We start from the raw sequence: 21,444 nt of genomic DNA on the forward strand, positions 1-21,444 counted from the left end.
TCTAAAAAATGTTCCTTCTCAGCAGACCTCAGTCCTATTCTTTCCTGTCATTATCCCAAATGCTCAGTTCTCTCCAGTTTATTACCACATGGTTACTCTGTTCTTTGATGATCCATCCACTAGAATGCTTTGTCATCTTTGGGCAGCAGCAGATCATCATGAGGGGCCCAGGGCATTACTTTCCTTCCTCCAGTCATGCCAGCAAAGGGGACACTAACTCCCTTTTCTCTGTTAATAGAACCTGGGGAGGAGTTTGAAAAGGTCAGGAGAGTCACAGTATCTGCAGTCCCCTTTTCCAAATCTCCTCGCATGTAGGCAGTGGAAGTTTTTAAATACATGTGAGTGTATACCTGTGAGCTATTTTGGTACCGTATGAACGTAGAAACTCAGGTCAAAATCTGCTGGGCTGTCTCGTCCCATGATCACATACAGAACTATTCCTTAAGGTCTGTTGTTTAGTAATCTGACCAACCTAGTGTTGGACTACTCAAAGCTTTCTGTCATTTTGTTTCCACTATGCATCATCTATGATTTTTCTGAAAATAGACCCCATGGTAAGGAAGCATTTTCTGATACTTGGTTTCATGGTTTCTTTTAGTTATTTTGATGTCCTAGTTATTTGTACTCCTCAAACTCACCCATATAATTCTTCCATCTGTTTGGTAGCACTCTTCGGATATTTGAATTGAAGACACACTGTATCTCTGACGGAAGATGTTAATCAAAGCTCCTCCCCGTTATCATTTAGCCACGTACACATGTTCGGTTCTTTAACAATTCCTTGTAAGTCACTCCCTCTGGTCCTCTGATCTTTTTTATTGTTTCACTCTCAATTCTCTCCAGTGGTGAATTTTCTGGGAGATCTCTGATCTCACAAGCAATCTCTGGAAAAGCAGTGTCATTATATCCCTTTAGAAAATGTCACTTACTTCCTTGTAACACAATAAAACCTGCTCATTTGTTGTGCAGGATCTCAGTGGCTGCTCTGGGGATGCTGTTGCTTTGTAAACTGCTGTCACATCTGATTTATGATCCATTGAAAATGTGATGTTTTTCTTGGCATTTACTAGCTATGTTCTGGAAGATTTTTCTCGATGATGTGTTAGTTGGTGATATTCCAGTTTGCATCTGAATACATTTTTTTCCCTTCTTAAATCTCGCTAAAGTCTTCTGCGTTCTCCATTCTGGTTGGTGTTAGCAATTAATATCTCTCAATTAATTACATCATATGTAAGCATGCTTTTCCATCTCTTTTTCAGGTCATTATTGAAGATGCTAGAAAGGACAACTGAAAATATTGTTTTAGTCTTAGAACTAACAATTACCACTCCTTGCAGTGGGAGCTGCGTACAAGGTGAACTTACCCAACTACAAGAGAAATATTGCAATCCTCTTAAGGTAAAAATAGAGTAAATAATCACAATATACTGACTAATGGACAAAGGATTTACCATAACATGGCTGTTACTCTGTGTTTCAAACATGCAGATGTAGATATTTAACTCTTCAGCCTTCAAATCAATTTCAAATTTACTACAGTAAGTTTCTGGCTTCCCAGTGGTCCTCATCCTCCAAATTCTGGACATAGTACTAGGAAATCATATGGATCTGACAGGAAAACGTTACCGGCTCAGAGTTTTCTTCTTCTTGTGCTTATATCTTCCTCTTGTTGAGGTTGACTTTTGTATTGAGGGAAAACGTGGCTATGGAAAACTTCAAGCCTAATAGAAATGACATTTTTATGTTGTGAATGTGTATATGGGGTTCTGGAGGCATTATGAGGTTTAATTTAGGCTTTCTTTTTGCTGTGAACCTGCATTGCACAAGCACATCTTGCCTATAGGTTCTGCAGGTTTGGAAATAGGCTTATGCTGGAGAGGGGAGGTTGTAATGGGAGGATGATTTTGTGGTGAAGGCAGTTGGTAGTATTCTAGTGTACACATTTAATGTGGGTAAGAAGTTACAGTTTGCCTAACTGCTTGTAGTTTAAGTATCCGTTTGTCAAATGAGGAGAAAGATACCTCAGCTGGGTATCTTGAGGTACCTTTGTGGGTATGACTATGCTCAGATATGGTGGTGATCCAGCCAAGAGACTGCTTTTGTAGCAGTGGTTAGCCAGATATCCCTGAATCCACGAGTTACTGTCTTACGGGCTCTGAAAATATGGAGGGAAGTTGCAGGTGAAAGTACAGCGAGAACTGAATTGTGTGGAGAGAAGGCTTGTCTGCCTCCCAGGCCACCGCGCTACTTGTCCCAGTGGCTGTTTTCACTGAAATATAGAAGTCAATTGTAAATAGTTGCTAGTGATAATTATGGTGATTAGATATACAGATGTGTTTCTCTCTTTTAGGTAGGCGTGGTTATAGCTCTACCCTGGAATGTCTTGTGCTCTTGCAATTCGCCAAATGCAAAATTATGTTTTCTTACCAAAAAAATGAGCAGGTATTTAAAGAAAAGTAAAAAGCCATGTAAAAAGCATGTGGGTAGCGTTTCAGCTGCCTTCCCTCAGGTGATTTTCTGCTGTAAACATTCTGTGGAAATATCACGGCATACACTTTACGGGAAAAGATTTAATCCTTAAACACTGCTATCTTCACTTGGAAGCTTTAGGAAAAATATATGAAATATACCCATTCTTCAGTTGCCTCTGAGTGTTTCTTGGGAGCAGGACTAGGCTATGAAACAAGAAGACATAGTCAGAAAGCATATATTTAGATATCCCATATTTCTTTTCTATGTATCTCATATCATCTGTGAGTTTTCATTTACAGATTTTTATTTTTTTTTTTAGTTTTAGTTTACAACCAAATGCAGCTCTGACATTGATGGTGTTAATTTATGAAACACATTCCAGTGTATTTCTTCATTTCCCCCCGATAATAAGCACCTGGTATCAAAATTATTTCAGAAGACAGCATGGGGATTCATATTTTTGTTTCACGTTGGCTTTGGCACTCCGTTTCAGTGCGCTAGCCGCTGGCATACCGGTGGAAGGTACCGCAGCTGCTGGAATAACTTTTGAGTCCGCGCCGATTTCCCAGACTAACGCAGAAACCCCGCCGGTCCCGGGAGAGAGCCATATAGCTTTGAAAGCATCTGTCGGACGCCTACAACCCCGCACCGGTTTCGCTTCCCGAGTTCCTCACCCCACAAGCGACACGCTCTCATCCCGAAAGCGCTGGAGTCTCACCAGCCCAGCGCCCCCCCCGAGCGCTCCCGAGAGACCGTCCCCCCGGTCGGTCACGCCGCTTTGCCCTCGCAGGCTCAGAGGCGGCGGGCGAAGCCCCGAGCCGGGAGCGAGCCCCCCCGCCCCAGCTCCGGGCTGTGGGAGCGGGCCCCAGGGGGTCCCGGCGGCGGGCGGAGCCGTGCCGGGGGCGCCCCGGGGGGGCGGCGGGTCCCGCCCCCCTCCTCGCCCCCCTCCTCGCCCCCCGCGCAGCCATTGGCCGCGGTACCGCGCCCCCGCCCGCCGGCCCGGCCCGGCCGCCCCCGCTGCCCGCGCTTATAGCGGCGGGAGGGCGCCGCCGCGCCGGGAGCTGTCGGGATGCGCGCCGCGCCGAGTTGCCCGCGCTGGGCGCTGCTGGCCCTGGCGTTGCCCCTGGCGCTGCCCGCCGAGCGGCTGTCGCTGCTGCCGCACGGCGAGGAGCGCGGCGACGCCGCTCTGGAGCCCGGGGACGATGCGCGCTCGGCGGCGCTGGAGCTGAGCACGGCGCTGCGCTTCTACGGCGCCGTCGTCCGCTCCCTCTACGTGAGTGTGGGGAGCCGGGAAGGCGCGGGGACCCGCTCCGGCTGGCGGAGGGTCGGAAAGGCTGTTGGGGGCTCCCCGGGGGGCTTGTCGCCTCTTGCCGCGCTGCTGCCTGGCTTTGGGTTGGTGCGTGGTGGTGCTGCTTGGGTTTCAAGGCGGTTGCGCGAGCGCCGTGGTCAGAGGTCGGTCCAAAGAGCTTAATTGTTCCAGTTGTGCTCAGCCGGGTGTCAGAGCCGTGTTAGTTCCCTTCTCACGCTGCGGCTGTTGCTGATTCTTTGCGGTGCTCACAGTCTGTACTGGGAGGCAATGCAACAGACAGTAGGAAGGTAAAGAGAATGTAATCGGTTATCCAGAGTGGACACCATCCCCAGGTGTTTTCTGTGCTCCCGCATAGGGTGTATGTCCAGCTAAGAAACATCCTCGTTGTGGTCCATGTTTTGTGTGCTTCAGCATGCCAAAGTCATAAAACTGAAACTATGAGTGTCTAGCCAGCAGCCTGACGTGTCCAAGACTTGCACCTCTTACCACTGACAGTGCTTTCTGCTCCTTAATGTCTTGGGCACCCTCAGATGTTCATTGCTCAAGGGTCTCTTGGGCAGGGGAAATCCACATCCAGAGGAACTGCAGGCTTTGGGCTGCAGGCAGACTTCAGCCATGTGTGTGTGCCTCATAGCAGAATCTGCGTCCTGTGGAGTTGTGTGTGCATGTTTATAGCTAATGGAGGATGTTTAATATATGAAGGTGGGATTGAAAACAGATTGTCTGGAGCAGAGCTGCTCAAAAGTAGCCAGAAAAGAAGAATGTTTAAAATGGCAGCATGTCTTCAGAATGCTGCAAGAGTACTGGCTGTTTTATCATTGCCTCTTTTCCCCTGAAGCCTCATCTAGGCTGGCAATTGAAGACGCTAGCTAGCATATTTAGAAAGGTCTTTGTAGGGAAGGCCCAGTGTGTCTAGTGCGTTAATCTGATCAAGTTAAAACCCACCTCCCTGTCCAGATAAACCAACGTGCTTTAGCACCATGGGTCTAAGATGCAGCTTTGGGGACTAATCTATATGGAGACACTTGGGAAACTAGGCTTCCATGTGGCCGCAGTCATTCAAAATTTGATGTAGTTCCCACGTACTTGAGTCTGTTTTACGGGTATTCACTGAAGATTTAACATGCTTGCATTACAGTGAATTATATTAGTGCTGCCACTTAAGTTGTGCTCTTTTTCGTTGCCCACACTGCCCCTACCTATATAAATCCTGAAATTACATCTGCAATCCAAAATTTTGAGGGATTCAAGTTATACCTGTGCAGAAAGTGGGTGCTGTTAACTGAGGCTGGCAGTAAAGACAAAGTAATTCACAAGTATTAAGTGGAGTTCAGACTTCAGTTTGACCCTTAGTTCATTGTCTTGTCTTCCGTACTCTAAGTTTGGTCACTGATTAGCCAGCCCAAGTAAAAAATACACTTTTTGAAGCACAGACATATTCTTGAAAGATAGCAGGCTGTGTATCCAGTCACTGAGAAGCAAAGATAACAAGTAACGTGTCAGATAAGTGACAGAAAGGGGACAGAGTTTTCAAAGAGCAGTAAATTGGTTAACAACACTAGGTTTCTTTAGTTTAATGATCTTGTTACTTGCCCATGCCATAAAACAGGAACGGTTCTGGTTAGTTTTTGTCTGGAAGAATACCCTTATACAGGCTATTCCAGAATCACTTTTAGGGCTCTTTCAGCATGATTACTCAGTACTAAGGATGGGCGATTTTAATATAGGCAAAGTCTGATAATGAATGGTATTTCAGTATCAGTCTACATAATATACAGAGGCTTTTATCTTGTATTTAATCTGTCACAAGTATTGCAAAACAGAAGCACAGTACAAACTGTATGAGGGTAGGAAAAGGAGAAGTATACCTGTTAAGGAAATGTATTGAGCAGTCTTAAATGCACCTTTACAGTACACAGTTTTATTGTATATTGGCAATAAGTACTTATTAAGCTCTATGATGTTATTCAGTAAGCAGAATTTACCAAAGTATTGCTAGTTGATAGTAAATATTATCAAGCTGATACAATTAACATGTGGTATTGGTAGAAATACATTATAATACATAAAGGAATTCCTGGATCAGATTTTGAGTTGTGATTAAATATGTCTTTCTGTATGGTTCATCAGGATAATGTGATAAGCTTATCTTAATTTTTGAGTGCTTGATTTTTGCAAGCTTTGCCTTTGATCAGTTGAAAATTTATGTGGGTTGTCGCTCTATTTTTTCGGACAGTTGAGAAGCTGAGTTGAGTTAGCTCTACACATGAATAAAAAGGCAAGAAGTTGTAAGGAACAATTGTTTAGTATCAACTTGTCATAAAATCCCTGGCAACAAACTTTTTTCTTTTCATAGGCAGGAGAGAGAACTTTTATTTAATATAAGTGGAAACAGACGTTCACATACTTTAATCTTCAATATGGTGTTTTCCTATGCAAGATTTATAACATTGAATCCTATCACTAACCCATACTGATCTATTTGTTTTAATAGCACACTTTTATTAAGGCTTTTTCAGTTTACACTAAGGCTCACTGATGTGGAAAAGTTAAAGGATTACTTCCTTTTAGGGAAGAATCAGAGTCCTTTAAGGCAAGCTTGGATCAATTTTTTTAATCATTACTTATGTTAACTTCCTAAATTAATAGTTGGTCATGTTTGTATTAGAAAGTTTTGCTGCTTTAAGTCATCTGGTACTTCATTATGCAAATAAATTCAATTTTTCTAAACTCTCTTACGCAGAAATATTCAAGTCCTCAAAATGCCTAGTCACTGAACAGGGAAAAATATCTCATTTGTTTGAAACTTTAATTTTTGTTATACACATGGACACACTTTTTCTTTCAACAGAAGTACTTCGTTACTTTGTACTTCCTTCTCCTCACTTGGTTTTTCAGGGTGGACCTATAATAGAGTGTATGTGATTTGTTCTGCTACAAACCACGAATGTATGTTAACTATGTGTGTAATCCAGACGTTTAACATGCTAAAAATACATCTGTGTTAGTTCCTGTCAAGTTAAATACTATTATACCCTAAAAGGAAAGATGTACCATACAGCTGGTCTTTAGACAACGCCCACCTGAGGCCTTTTTTTTTTTTTTCCCCTTTCCCTTTTGACATGAATGATACTTTAATGAAACCCAGTACTTACCCTGAATTACTTCTCTTTATTTTGGGTTCACACTTTAACCTATCTGTGTGACCTTAAAAGGAACAGGGTAAAGTTAAATCATACCATTTACCATCTTTGTCAATATAAATGTATTGTTAAATCTGAAAACTAAAAACATTTTTTCAGTAATGATGAATGTTCTTTCTCTACACTAAAAATCTCTTCACAAAGTGAGCAGTTTCTGTATTTATTTTCATTTAATGGTTTGCAAATGTTTTTTGGGTGATAGAGTACTTGCAACCAACCATTCCTTTAACATTTAAAACTGAACTGTCTCATTTATAAACTACAAACAAATGAAAATGAGGTTGGCATTTTTGAATCTCCTTAATAAAATTACATGTTGCATTTAAGTTTTTAGCAAGATAGGAAATGAATAGTCAGGAGCATGCCCCTAATAGGTGAAAAGAGGAGGGCCAAATGTTAGGTCATTTCTTCTGGTCTCTACTTTGTTCTGTAATATTAACTACTCCTGATTGTATTTTCTCTTAATGTTATTTTAATCTCTTCCATAAATGGGGGACCATGCAGCCGCAAAGTCTGCACACACCAAATCTGATGAAGAGCATGGAATTTGTTTAAAATACTTCAAACACCAGTCATCTCTCACAAAAGGATTTAGAGTGGGAGTAGGGGTGCTTGTGTACAAAAAGTGTAAGCAAGGAGAAGGAAGGGAAAAACTTCTAATTTACTCTAAATTTATTACTTTAAAAGTGGAGTGCATCTCCCTGCTAAAAGGTCTTAGCAAGCAGACTGTAATACCCACCATCTTCCCTGCTGTCTTCCAGTGGTATAGGATAATTGGTGGCTTTTAATTTTAGGGTAAGTTTTAGCTTTGTTTTACAGGGATACGAGGCATTTTCTAGTGTAGAGATATTATAGAAGTTCTGGGAACCTTTCTGGACTAGATCTCTGTTGCATGTCTGCCTGCAATTGCAGGGTCTAGACTGGGGTAACCCATGCTGTCTTTTTAGTTCTGTATTCCTAAAATTCATAGTTCACCTTAGGGTCTGTGGCCACGGTTAAGTCGCAAATGATTAGAGGAAAAATGATCACAATATTCAGCTGCTTCTCCCCCTTTCTAACATGACCTGTGTTTCCATCATGCTTGTGCAGATTATATACTGCTTATGTATCTTAGATATACTGTTCATGCATAAAGCCAACTTCCCAGTTTTTACATGATCTTAACTTTTTAGTATTTTTCATTGTAGCAGCTAATGAAATTATACATCTGCAGATAATACAGTCAGCATACGTCAAGCCATTTTTAAAGTAAATTCTGATATACTGTACGAAGTATTTGCTAAATTTAGCTAATAGTTTGTGCTAACCATTATGCAGTTATACACCAAGCTGACTGACCACTAGCCTGTGGCAGGGGGCATGCTCTGACCCCGTGGGTAGCCAAAGGAGGCTTCAAGGTATATAGGTGTGTGTTGTATATGAAGGGGTGATTTGTAGCATGAGTTCCGATACTACACTTTTTCTGATTCGCTATATGTAGCAGTAGTAATGGTAGTCCAGATTTTAAAGGATGTTGCCTTTAAAGACATATGTAGCCAACATCCCTGACAGGCTTGCACAGCCCACCATTTCTCTGTGTCTTGAGGAATATATGTAGTACTAGCCTCCTTGTTTCCAAATCTATATAGTAGAAGAAAAGGGGAAGAAAAATTTGGAGACAATGAGAATGATCAGAGACAGGGAACAGCTCCTGTATAGGGAGTGCATGAATAGGAGGGGGGTCTTCATTCTGGAGGAGAAATTACATAGGGGGAGAAACTGGGTAGGATTTGAGTGTATGTCCCAATACAAAAACTAGGCCGTCAAAGGAAGCTGGGAGCCAGACTGAAAACAAACAGAAGTAGGAGAGACCTCAGGGTATGAGTCACAGATCTGTGGAATTCCTTTTTAAGGGATTTTGTGGATGCATAAAGTTTATATGTGTTGAAGGGAAGACTTGACTAATACGTGAAGGAGATCCTCTGAGGATGAATAAACAGTCAAACCACAGGGAATCCCTTGAGCTGAATGTGGTCAGAGGCTGGTCGGAGGAGTACGTGCGTGTCCTTCTCTTGTCCTGCTGAGTCTGTAAGCTAGCAGGTACAGCTGGGGACAGGCTACTGGGCTAGATGACCTTGCGGTCTGAGTGATAGTGGCCATTCTGACCCTCTTCCAGGCATTCATAAAGATTGTGTCATGTTGTGAACACCTTGACTGTGTGAAAAGATCCAGCAGCAGTTTGTTCTTCTTGGACTCTCAAGAATCCCTGTGAGTGAGATAAATCTGTGGGAGACTGCAGTTTTAGTTTCATAGCTTGTGGTGCCAGTTTTGGGACCTCTGTCCCTTTCTCAGTCATCTGCATGTGTAACAGCAGCTCTAGAGCAGCGAGTGCCTGGCTGCCTGCAGGTAGTCAGATGTGTCCTGTTATCAGGTAGTTGAACACTTGGAAATACATTTGTACGTGGCTGATTCATACAGTGCCATACACATCTGGAAGAAGGGCCCGGGACAAAAAGCTGTGTGTGAGCAGTTTATGCACTGCCTCAAGACCTGACACCTGTAGTCTTACTTGCTCCTTCTGTGTGTGTGAGAGTCAGCTCTGGTTTCCCAAGGGACTTTGGCTGTCACACTTGGACATGCCCTGGCATCTACCTGTATGTATGTATGTACTTATTTCATTTTTAGTCAGAGGTGGTTGGCTGCCAATCATCTCACTGACCAGTTAAATCTTGCTGAGCCAGTACGTATGCGTTTTCAGACCAAGAGTTTCACTTATATATGTTAATGTTTCTTTTTTTTTTTTTTTCCTTCAAGTAATAGAGCCAGTTTTCCATAGGACTGTGTCAGGGCACTCAGCTGTAAGGGAATTTACAGGGTGGCCTATATCTGCTATAGAAATTCTGTCTCCTAGCCTCTATAGCCTCTGGTATAGGAGCTGTGCTCACAGCGTATCTTAAGAGTGAGCAGCAGCTTGTTGCAGTCAACCTTGCATAGTAGCAGAGAAGTTCCTAGGATGATGGTGAGGATGGTTGTAGTGAAGTGAAAATTAGAGCAGTCCTGGCCAGGCAAAGAGAAATCTGTACATCTTCCCAGACTTTTACCCAAGCTATTACAATATTTAAGCATGGAGCATTTTTTTGGGTGGGCATCTATGTGTAGATTGGTTCTTTGCTCAGAAGTTCTATCAGCTTCTGAGGCAGTGCTGTAGTAGCAAGGAAAGCTCAGCTGACTCACTTGCGTCCTGACTCCCTAACCAGATTTTCATGGGGATAGCATAGCCTGTTGTGTCATGACTTACGTGTGTGGGGGGGACAAGACAGAGCTGTTCAGTTTTTTTTTCCCCCTCATCAACATAAGACTTTCTTGGGCAGCTTTCTAAACTGTCCAGATTAAGCATCCTCTTCTGCCTTCACGGTAGAAGTCCAGAGTCCCAGGGAGTATGCTATGACTTTGATGCAGCTTCTCTGTGCTCCACTCTGCTTTACACCAGGTAAGAATCTAGCTCGCTGGTTAACCAAAAAAGTAACTGTTGCAAATACTTGCTTCATCCTTACCATGCCCAGTCATGCTGTTGTAAAACTGCTCTTGTAACAGCTAAAAGCCAGAAGAGCTTTTGGTCATCTGGGAGGGCCTGTACCCAATTCTTGACAGACTCACAGAGGGGTTGCACTCGGTCTTGGTCTGAGAAAGACTTGGAAACTTGTGAAATGTGGTGGTTGTGTATATCTTTGTTAGAAGAGGCAATAAGTGTCTGAAATTTAAATAGCTAAAAAGTTTATCTCAGGAAAAAAGGTTGATCTGTCCATAAAGTAGACCTCTGGTTTTGGGCAACTGAAATCCCAGGATTCGTGACATGGGATACAAAACAAAAACCTGAAAAAATCCAGTTACTTTACAAATACAAGACTGACTTTTGACTCAATTTTTTTTGGAAATGCAATGAAAATATTGTGATCTAGAGCACATAGGTGTAGGAGACAGCCATATGAACAGTATCTATCTTACAATTTCCATCCTTTTATTAGGTTGCCACTAATGGGATTATTGCAGTGAATGAACCTTCAAGTGAAGAAAAATATCTTGGTCAATTCCCAGTCAGTTTTGGGGCTATTGCTCCTTTTATGGCTGACCTGGACACAACAGATGGACGTGGAAATGTGTATTACAGAGAAGATTCATCCTCCGATGTCTTGCAACTTGCATCAGACTATATCAAAAGAGGTTTTCCTGAGACTACTTTTGATCCCAGCAGTGTTGTCATTGTTACCTGGAAGCTCGTGGCTCCTTACCAGGCACGGGGAGAAGATCATACTTTGGAAGAAAAGGTCAGCTTTAAGACATGTTGGACACATGTTCAGCTGAAGTGTAACACTGTAACCTGTTGTTTTGAAGGCTTGAATTCCTTTGTGTTTTAATGAATCCTGTATAGTTAAGAATGTATTTTGTTTTTGAAAAGGCTGTAGCAAAATAGGAGTTTCCAGAAGTTTTACTTGATTTTTATTTTACAGTATTTTATTCATTCAAAAGAAAATGCTTGAATCTACATGGGTGATTTCTTTGTATTCCCTGACAACTCTTACTTTGAATGTTAAGTGTGATGTGGTAATAACTAAAATAGTAGGAGATCCTGCCCTCCATCTGTGCAATATAATTCAGTTGGCTTGCATTTTTCAACAGACTCTTAAGTCATTTTGACATCAAACTATCTAAAATCTGGCAGGTATATGGACTAATAGGGACTTCAAACTGTGAATCCCTTTTGGACAGATGACATTGCATTCACAAAAAGCTCATGCTTTGTAGCTAGTATTGAATGAAGAAGCAGTTAGAGGTTATTTTTTTGTATTACTTGCAAACCATTTTCCCTTTTTATGCCATGTTAGGTACTATCCTGCAAAGATATGTAACTTTGTGCACCATAAATATCCCAGCTGATGAGCCTGCTCACAATGTATAAAGTTGAGAACATTACCACAACTTAGCAAATCTTATTTTGTCAAAGATTAGTTTCTTGTGCCTAACTTGACGCAACCATTGTGTTCGCAGTAATGATTCTGCACTCTGGTAGCAACGAATAGGTGATGTCTGAGGTACTGTCTCAATGGTTCCTACAGTATGTAGGAGTGTTCCTACAGGAAAAGACACTTGCAGCAACATGAAACTTGAACTCTTCTTTAAATATGCTGTTTATAGAATTTTTGTATTTAGACTAGCACATCACTCTTTATTTTAAGGAGATGATATAGCATCCTATGCATGTTACAGAACTTAGAATTGTTATGTTTTAGGCAGCCTCTCTGGCTATTTCTTAACAGATTTAACTCACCTTTGATAATGCTTTCTTTTTAATGTTTATGCATGCTAAAGCTAAAACTGCCTTAGCAAAACATAAGCTTGTGTAATGTTGATTTCTCCTAGGAAGTACATGATGCATTATGTGTGATGGAAATTCTGATTTTGACTTTGTGTTTTAAAAAATGTTATTCTGTTGTCTATCTTGACTATTTTTCCATGAGTAAATGTATGCTAAATTTTTTCCACAGAGAAACACATTCCAGGCTGTTTTAGCCTCTTCTGATGCCAGTTCCTATGCTATTTTCCTTTATCCAGAAGATAGTTTGCAGTTCTATAGTACATACTCCAAGAATGATGATGGAAAGATTCCTGCTATGGTTGGCTTTAGTCAAGCCTCTACAAACTACTACTTTTGGGAAAAGCCAGGATCCTACAATATCATTGCTAATGATGAAGACAGCATTAGAAACCTGCACAAGTATGCTTTTTTGTTTGTTTAAACTCCTCAAGAAAACATTAAGGAGTTCTGTTTTTCTTAATTGTAACATGAGTTAATGAGAAATAATAAGATCCTATTAGCTACTGCATGAGAAATCGCAAAGTCTGCCACTGATAAATATCCACCCTCTTGAGGAATATGAGGACTTTGGTCTAATTTGTCAAAAGTCCATAGTTCCATTGTCACTGGTAGGAGCTGCTGTATACTTAGCCCTTCTAAATATAGGACCACTTAAGACTTTAACTCTTTACAGTCTATCCTGGGCAGTCTTTTTTTTTTTTTTTGAAAGAAGTAGTGAACAAGAGGGAAAGGGAATGAGTTAGAAGGTTCTAGTAAGTGTTAGCAAGATCTTTGTGGCCCAAATATCTCCTTCTGTTCCCATCACTTTGGAGACAATAAGGCTAGAAATTCTCAAGAAGAGAGCTCTGGGTGTGGAGAAAAAACGCTATCCAAACTGTCAGGAGTGTTTAATAGCTGAATAAACTGTACCTGTAGATAAGTATGTAGATAAGATAATTCAACAGTTTTGTCCTGATATTTCTCAGTGAAGGATAACATTTTGTGTAGGCTAGAAATACCACACAACTTGTGCTTGATCATTTTGATTTGACATATGCTTCTCTTTGATAGAAGCAGCAATGCTGGGAAACAAGGTGTCTGGGTATTTGAGATCAGTAGCTCATCTGAAAGTATTGTGCCTGCCAAGATCAGCGACGTTTTGGAGAACCTAGAGTCCAATGAACAAGACCAGGAGATGACTTCAAAACCATTTATGTCAGACTATGGCTCCACTGAAATAAGACAGCAGTATGTCACCAGTAGTATAGACAGCACAGAAGAGGATCAGCACCACGTTACGTATAGTGTTCCTCAGCTAGCTGCAGAAGACTTTCTGACGTCATACCAAGTTGTAACAGGAACACCTTTGACTGAATCTTTTTACAGTCATCAAGATTTCCCGACAGCAAAAGCTCCACCTCGCCAGTTCCAGGTCCAGCAGTTCCCCCCACAGCAACCCCAAGTCATAGATGTGGAAGAATTTGATGAAACTGGTATAGGTAAGGTCTTTTGTACAGCTTGGGTATTTATGGATAGGCTGCAAAAAACAGAGGTGTGCAAGAAATGGAACTACTAGAGGAATAATCTGTTTCCTTCTCACTACTTTCATATCTGAAAATCTGGACACATTTAATAAGTTTGTGTTATTCATCGAGGTAGTTAACTTGGATGTCACCTCAGATTCAGGTCTCACCAGTCTAGTAAACTAGTGCCCCAGTCAAGCTCACAGGAGAGCACATTTACAGTGTGTCTGTGAAACCTGAATCTCTCCTAAGGAAAGCTTCCTATAGGGATAATTGTATTCCTAAAGCTGATGCATTCTTAGCAGCAACTGATCTCCCCTTCTCTTTTGCCCAGGACTGTTGTTAAAGGTATGATCTTAAGTTTAATAGCTGCATTAAGTGGCTGTTCCTGGTAAGGATTTTATGATCAGTTCTGCTGAAACCTAGCTTATTTCCTTTCATAGATGTGTTACTGAATACAGGTGATTTAACAAAGGTTGGGAATAGTAACTGTTGTAAAAATTGTTGGCTAGGGTTTCATGGCCTTAAGTTTTACAAGGGTGGGATTAGCGATTCTAACTTCTGAGGAAGTGTTTATAGAAAATTCAAAACACTGTGATTGACTGCCCAGATGTTAACTGTTTCTTGAACCAGATGTGAGAATTGCTATCTCCATGAAATAATAGGGTAAGCCAATTAGGATTGTAGGGTGCCTCAGTTGGTGCACTGTGCTGGGTACCATACTGATGTGTTTTGTTCTGAGGTTGGAAAGGCTCCTTTTTGCTTTGGTTTGGAAACAAAGACAGGTTAAAATTATTGTGTATTTAGTTCCGCCAAGACAGTTTAACTGATCTGTATTAATACAGATCTGCTGAAGTCAATAGAATTAAACAGTTTTCTAACATCTGAAGCCCTGATATTTTCTGCAAAATAGTAGACTGTTACTTGCATATTGTGAGGTTAGCAAAAATCAATTGCAATTGTTTGTTTTCCTTAAAGAGAAAATTAAAAAGCTAATCAAGTTAGTCTAGAGATATTTTTAAACTAAACCAGGGATACGTGAATACTATAGTAATTACATGAAGTACAGATGTCTGGTCTTATTTTCTACAGTGTTTCGCTACCACACAGATGTCCAACAGACCTGTGCTAACAACCGCCACCAGTGCTCTGTTCATGCTATTTGCAAAGATTATCCCAACGGATTTTGTTGCAGTTGTATTGCTGGTTACAAAGGAAATGGCAGACAATGTGTAGCAGAAGGTAACTTTTCTGAAAATTAGGTACATATGCAGTAATTGCACATGGCATTCTTGAATGAGGTGACCTGTTTTCAATACTAAAAAAGATGTGGTTAAATACTTCTTGAAAGACTTACCACTGAGATTTATTGAAAGGTATTTTAAGAATAATAATATTTTAAGAATAATTTAATTTTACTTTCTAAAATGCTATGGGTTTTTTGAATGAAGCAAATTATTTCAGGTGGTCAATTATATGCATTATGCATTTTAACATTACTTTCTAGAAAAAATAAACTCTTACATAACTGACATAATTTAATAGATAGCATAACATCCAGTGTTTATTGCTAGAATTAGTTGTGAAGTTGCAACATGTTATAATCTGACTTGGTCCCCACTCTAAAATGGACAGTTCAAAATGGATGAAGAAATTAACTTTGATCATCAAACTAAAGAGCATGGCTCCTCTTTGTCTGAGTCTTAAGCTTCTTTACTAAAGGGCTAATCTGCCAGATTTTTGTTAGATACCCATTTAAACTTTGTTCCTGTGTAAAATCCATAAAGGAATTTCTTATGTATACACTTGTAATCCTCATAGTGACTTGACTCAGAGTATAGATGCATTTCAACAACTAAAATAGCTGACTGCAGACTTTGTGTTTTACGAGGCAGGAAAGCAAAACCTACTACTTAGCTTTCAGTTCATAAAATTGAATTTTCCAGAGAAAGAAAAGAAGGATCTGATCATAATGGAATTTGAATTTGCATGTAGAAAATTATATACAGAAGAAAACTAGCAATCCAAAGTAGCTACTTCTGTAAAACACAGACAGTCTTAAAATGGTCAATAGTTTTGAGTCAAGAAATAGAATAGGTTAGAATAATAGGTCAATTATTCTAACACCTAATGGTGTTAGCCTTCTAATAGGGAATGAACAAATTTACATTCAGTAGGTATTGATATGAAGTGTGATCTTCAAAAGAAGTTTCTGTACGCCACTTACTGTCAGAGAGACTGTAACAGCATAATCTGTTTATGGAGTTATCCTTGCAGACAAAATTGTTAATTAGGATAAAGGGCATCTCTTCAGGCAATTTTGGCCACTTAGTCATCTGTATAATGACAACACACACGCACGTACGTATGTATGTAAGCAAAGTAACACACTGTAGGCAGTTTCCTGTCTGTTGAATTCTGTGAGCGTTTGTTTGCCATTTATTTCAACACTAATATCTTTGAACATAGTGAACGCTCTGAACACATTCCTTGGAGAGTATGTGAGGACGGTTGTTTTGCTCTGATGCATTGTATTGATTTGCCAGGTTCTCCTCAGAGAGTCAACGGGAAAGTCAAAGGAAGAATCTTTGTAGGAAACAACCCTGTTCCAGTTATATTCGAGAACACTGATCTCCACTCCTATGTTGTGATGAACCAAGGGCGTGCCTACACTGCTATCAGCACAATCCCAGAGACTTTGGGGTATTCTTTACTGCCTCTTGCCTCTATTGGAGGTATCATAGGATGGATGTTTGCTGTGGAACAGCAAGGATATAAAAATGGATTCAGTGTTACTGGTAACTTCTAAATGAAAATAATGTTCAAAAACTGTGCTATGCTTTCCTCTGTCTTGAGAGAAAAGAAATGTGTATTTAGAAGCAATATAAGATGAAAACGTGTTTGTTCTGAGCTGCAAATGGATTGCTTTGTAATCAAACTTCTCACCATTTTTCTTGTTTACAATGTATAGATATTGGGCTTTTTAATTTACCATTGGTGCACAAGCACGTAAGTCTGTTAGAAAGAAGAATGGCTTGGCCAGTTCCTGTGCAAGAAAGATTATTAAAAAGGATTTGATTTTTGGTACTAGAGTGTACAGAGGTACTGAAAAAAGCTGCCCCTACATCTACAAGAGGTCTAACATGTTAATTGCCTGATTGTACCAATGGAGCAAAAGAGAAATTAAAATCTGACCTCATGAAGGCCTGAAATTCTTAACAGAAGCAATTCCTGCATGAGATGCAAATGATTCTGTTAACTTATTTGAGGGAAACCCCAGTTCACAGTTACAGCTTTTCATAAGAGTTTAAGGCCAAACCTGGTTGGTTGCACACATGAATTCAAGCTGTAGATCCAATCTGTTTTAGGAGAACATGTGTTTCTTTTTAAAATTTTATCCTTTACAGCCCTGTACTATGAATTTAGTTGAACGTAGCTTTTTGGTTTGGGGTTTTCTTGGATTTGGTGTGTTTGAAGTTTGTTCTGGAATTTACAACATACATTTCACTTGGTTTTGATTTGGAAACAGATGTACTGGATTTTTTAATTTTTTTTTTTAACTCAATGTATTCCTATTGGAGGTTTTCTCTAAAATGTACAACTCCTTTGCCATTTTAACTGGTAGGATAAGGCCTACTATTATTAGCTTTGTTGGAACTTTTTTTAAATTTTAAAAACCCTGCTTCCTCAGGTTTACTTGCAATTTAGCATGTTCAGTGCTTAAGAAAAGATAGTGTCCTTCCATTGTCCAAGGATATTATCAGTATACCTCTGAAAGTTATTTCTGTAGAAACCCAAAACATTAGCAATTATGCTGCATCAAAGCTTGCAGAAAATAGTAATTTATATTTTATCTACTAGAAGCAATACTTTGAATAGAAGGATTCAGAAACCGCTATTAAGTGGCTTAACTAATGCTGTTTCTTTAGGTGGTGAGTTTACACGGCAAACTGAAGTAACTTTTCTTGGCAACAATGAGAAGCTGGTTATAAAGCAGAAATTCAGTGGAATTGATGAGCATGGTCACCTTACCATCAGCACAGAAATGGAGGGCAGAATACCTGAGATCCCATCTGGTGCATCAGTCCATATAGAACCATACACTGAACTCTATCACACTTCTAGTTCTGGTAAGGTTCCCTAAGATGGAATGATAAGAAAGTGCACATTTCTCAGAGCAGAGAGTAAGACAATCTGAAAAACATTACTTTATTCCTTTCTTAGTGAGTGTACTTAGGACCCTTCGATTTCTAGAAAGTTGCTTTTTACCTCTTAGGAAGAGGTCCCAAAAGAAGGTGGATTTTGAGTGGGACAATGCAAATATTTCTAATCTTTTTATTGAAAAAAAAGTGACTTTAACTTTCTCTGAACTGATGTTTGCAAAACACTCTCGATTTCCCTTTTCATTGGCCTTATTTTTATACTGCTGATGGCAGTTGTGCAAGTTGCAAAGCTTTTTGTAGGGTCAACAGCTCTTCAGTAGGAGCTGTACTGGTGTATACCTTTTTGTGGTAATGTCATCAAGTGGGCTTTGGTCTTGTCCAATGAGGCTGTGCAAACCAGTTATTTACCAGTATGTGTCATGTAAACTGCATTGCAATGACTGTGCCTTGTGTTAGTAACAGGCATTTGTCAGTGTTATTTGAGCTGAATTTGAACAACTGACTAGAAAATTAGGAGCCTCTTAATTCCCTTATCAGTTTCCTCTGTTGTCTCTTCAGTACTTCTCTCTTCCTCTCTCTCCTCCTTATCTCAGACTCTGAGATTTGGTAAGAGAGCCATTCTTTATTTCACTGTTTACGGGGGACTCTCCCTTCTTTTGCTTTTCTCTTCCTCAATAAAATTATAGGTGTTTCAACACAGCGAAACCAAAGTGAGGTTGGAGTGTTGCTGCTGGCCAGCCAGCCCAGCTGTCAAAGAGCAATAAAGAGGAAGCAGCCTGTGGTGCACCCTGGTGCACATGAATACTGGAGAGAGTACACTTTGCTCCAAGGGCACAGTTTGATTGCTAGAGATAGCTGAAAATGGTGTAGCTGCATCATCGCTGCCTTGTATCTGATAATGTCTGGCTTTGGTAGCCAGTGATGAACCCCTCTTGCTGCTTTGCCTGTCGTTATGGACTTTGAGGAGGAGGATCTGGAGGCAGCAGGAAGCTTCCACTTTGTGTTGAATGGCTTCAGAGTTCTGGAGTTGTTTGGGCAGCGTGTGCTCTGTAGAATGCCTGCCTTCTTGGCGGAAATGCTGTCCCCACGGAGGAAAAGTCAGGTGCTGGAAGGAGGCATCCTTCAGGCTGGATTTGATTTACCAGCACTCAAATAGTTGTTCTTCTGCTGTCCTATGGCATATCTGGTAGACCATTACTTAGCAGAAATCCAGCTTTTGCCAACGGTTGCAAGTGGATTGATACAGGTGTGTTCTGGTGTCCAAATGAAGAATAGTGGAGTTCTGAGGAGCTTTCTGTTGGTGGGAGGATCTGCAAGCCCAGATCTGCTTTGAAGAGTTTTGGTCACAATTTTTCACAATATAGAAAACTGTTGTGAAGCATACAAGAACTCTCAGACATGCATCTTCTTAAGTACTCTGTCAAAATCTAAGGCCAATAGACCACAATGAACTAAAAGAGGGTGTAGTTTGGTGCTGGTGAGGTGGCTCATGTCCTTCTTAGCTTATAGATCCATTATGTAAATTCATCTAAAGAAACTTCTGAGTTCCCTGAGTTGAATTTTCCTTTCTTTACCTGGTAACCCACAAAGTAAAGTTAAATTTTTGAAATATGTCAAGATAAATTATATGACTCATTCCTCAAGGCTGTGATATCTGAGAACAGAGTAAGCCTAGTCAAGTGCCTATTCCTTTGCATGGAAATACATCCACTTTCATAGCTTCTTGGCTTTGAAATTTCTATTTACACTACTCAGCCTGTATCCCAAGTCTACACATAGCATTGGGCAGAGTATTTTTGCTCTCTGTTCTGATCAGCATGTTTGTTGCCACGTTGCAGTGATCACTTCATCGTCCACCAGGGAGTACACAGTGACAGAGCCAGAAAGGGATGGGGTTGCTTCCACGTACACGGGCGCCTATCAGTGGCGACAGACCATCTCATTTGATGAATGCATTCACGATGACTCTCACCATGCTGCTTCTGCTACTCAGCAGCTCTCAGTGGACAGTGTGTTTGTCCTGTATAACCGAGATGAGCAGATTCTGCGATATGCTATGAGTAACTCCATCGGCCCAATCAGTGGTATGTATGAATTGGAAATCTTTCTTTTTCTCTTTTGTGAGTAATTAAGAGCAGGCTTCTATATTTTTTTTTTAGCCTGCCTTAGCTGGGTTAAATTAATGAGTTATATTAATTTGTTGCATTAGTCAGTAGAAGACTGGGTCCATCAATTAAGAAGAGAAATGAGACTGTTGAAAGTTTGTATTTTCACTTGGGGAGGAGTATTTAAGTAATTATCTCCTCTTGAAATTCAGTGGAGTTTGTGTCTAATTCCTCAAAGTACTCTCAATATACCACCTTGAATCTATTGCTGCTCAGATACATGGAGTGAATCGTTTATCTTTACCTAATTTATAGTTCCTCTATTAATGAATTTGTTTTGTATTGTCAGAGCAAAGGGCAAAAGAGGGGAATAAGCTTTGCCATTGAAACAGCTAGTTTCTATAATTTATCTTGAAACGTGGCATTTTATCTTTGGAAGGTAAGTAGCCTATGAAGTGTATTTTTTTGGATGAGCTGTCCATGTTTTTCAGTTTGCACTAAAATCAGAAAAAAAGCAAAGGAGCAATTTGAAATTGCACACCAGATGAGTACAAGAAAAGACTGTGCTCACTTTTGTTTGTTACAAAGATAAAGTTTTACTAATTAAAATGAACAAACTAAGCTGTTAAGGATTGCATTTTGGGTCTAGTATCAGTGGCTGGAAGGTGCATTATCTTTGTCAGTCTTGCTCTTTAGAGAGGTTTTTGTGGCTTCTCTATTTTTTAACTCGGCAGTCCTTTGCACAAGTAACAAGGAATACAGGTGCTATTGCCACATCTGAGGTTCACGTCCTGCATATCACCTGCAAGTCCCCTTCTTCCTGGTGCAAAAAGTATTCTCTTTCCTTGTTTCATGTGCACTACAAGCAACCTCCTTCTGGGCCTTAGCTGAGTGCTATTACTTGAATAGAGTCATCATGGCTAAATATGGTCTCTCTTGTCAGATGGTTCTGCTGATATTAACCGGAATCCTTGCTACACTGGTACTCATAACTGTGACACCAATGCAATATGTCGTCCAGGAACTGGAAATCGTTTCTTCTGCGAATGTTCGATTGGCTTCCGTGGAGATGGAAACGTTTGTTACGGTATCAGAAAACTTTCATTACAAAATGGCAGCTAATGCAGAGTTTGTTTTGCTTGGGACGTATTGAGCCTCAGGACTAGCAATTCCAGCAAAATGAACTGTCCTGAGAGGCTGGTTTTGGGAAAGATAGGTTGGAGGGATGCTGGGGTAGCTGACATATCTCAGTAATCAAAGTAAGCAAGTTTAACTGTCTTTGAAGGGTCAAACTTGGGTATGTTTTGCTAGCTTGCAAAGCATCTTTCCTACCCAGT

General features: G+C 40.5%; 1 protein-coding gene across 1 annotated transcript in view; it reads left to right on the forward strand.

The window, feature by feature from the left end:
* The first annotated feature begins 3,541 nt into the window (after window positions 1-3,541).
* The window catches only part of NID1 (nidogen 1), a 47,503-nt gene continuing 29,600 nt past the window's right edge, over window positions 3,542-21,444 (forward strand). The window contains exons 1-9 of the mRNA XM_050893473.1: window positions 3,542-3,745; window positions 10,989-11,288; window positions 12,507-12,736; window positions 13,388-13,815; window positions 14,932-15,081; window positions 16,386-16,637; window positions 17,769-17,969; window positions 19,841-20,086; window positions 21,051-21,194. Of these exons, the coding sequence (XP_050749430.1) occupies window positions 3,542-3,745; window positions 10,989-11,288; window positions 12,507-12,736; window positions 13,388-13,815; window positions 14,932-15,081; window positions 16,386-16,637; window positions 17,769-17,969; window positions 19,841-20,086; window positions 21,051-21,194 (2,155 nt within the window). The remainder of the gene's footprint in view (window positions 3,746-10,988; window positions 11,289-12,506; window positions 12,737-13,387; window positions 13,816-14,931; window positions 15,082-16,385; window positions 16,638-17,768; window positions 17,970-19,840; window positions 20,087-21,050; window positions 21,195-21,444) is intronic.

The sequence above is a fragment of the Gymnogyps californianus genome, chromosome 3 (assembly GCF_018139145.2).
Source record: "Gymnogyps californianus isolate 813 chromosome 3, ASM1813914v2, whole genome shotgun sequence".
Taxonomy (NCBI): domain Eukaryota; kingdom Metazoa; phylum Chordata; class Aves; order Accipitriformes; family Cathartidae; genus Gymnogyps; species Gymnogyps californianus.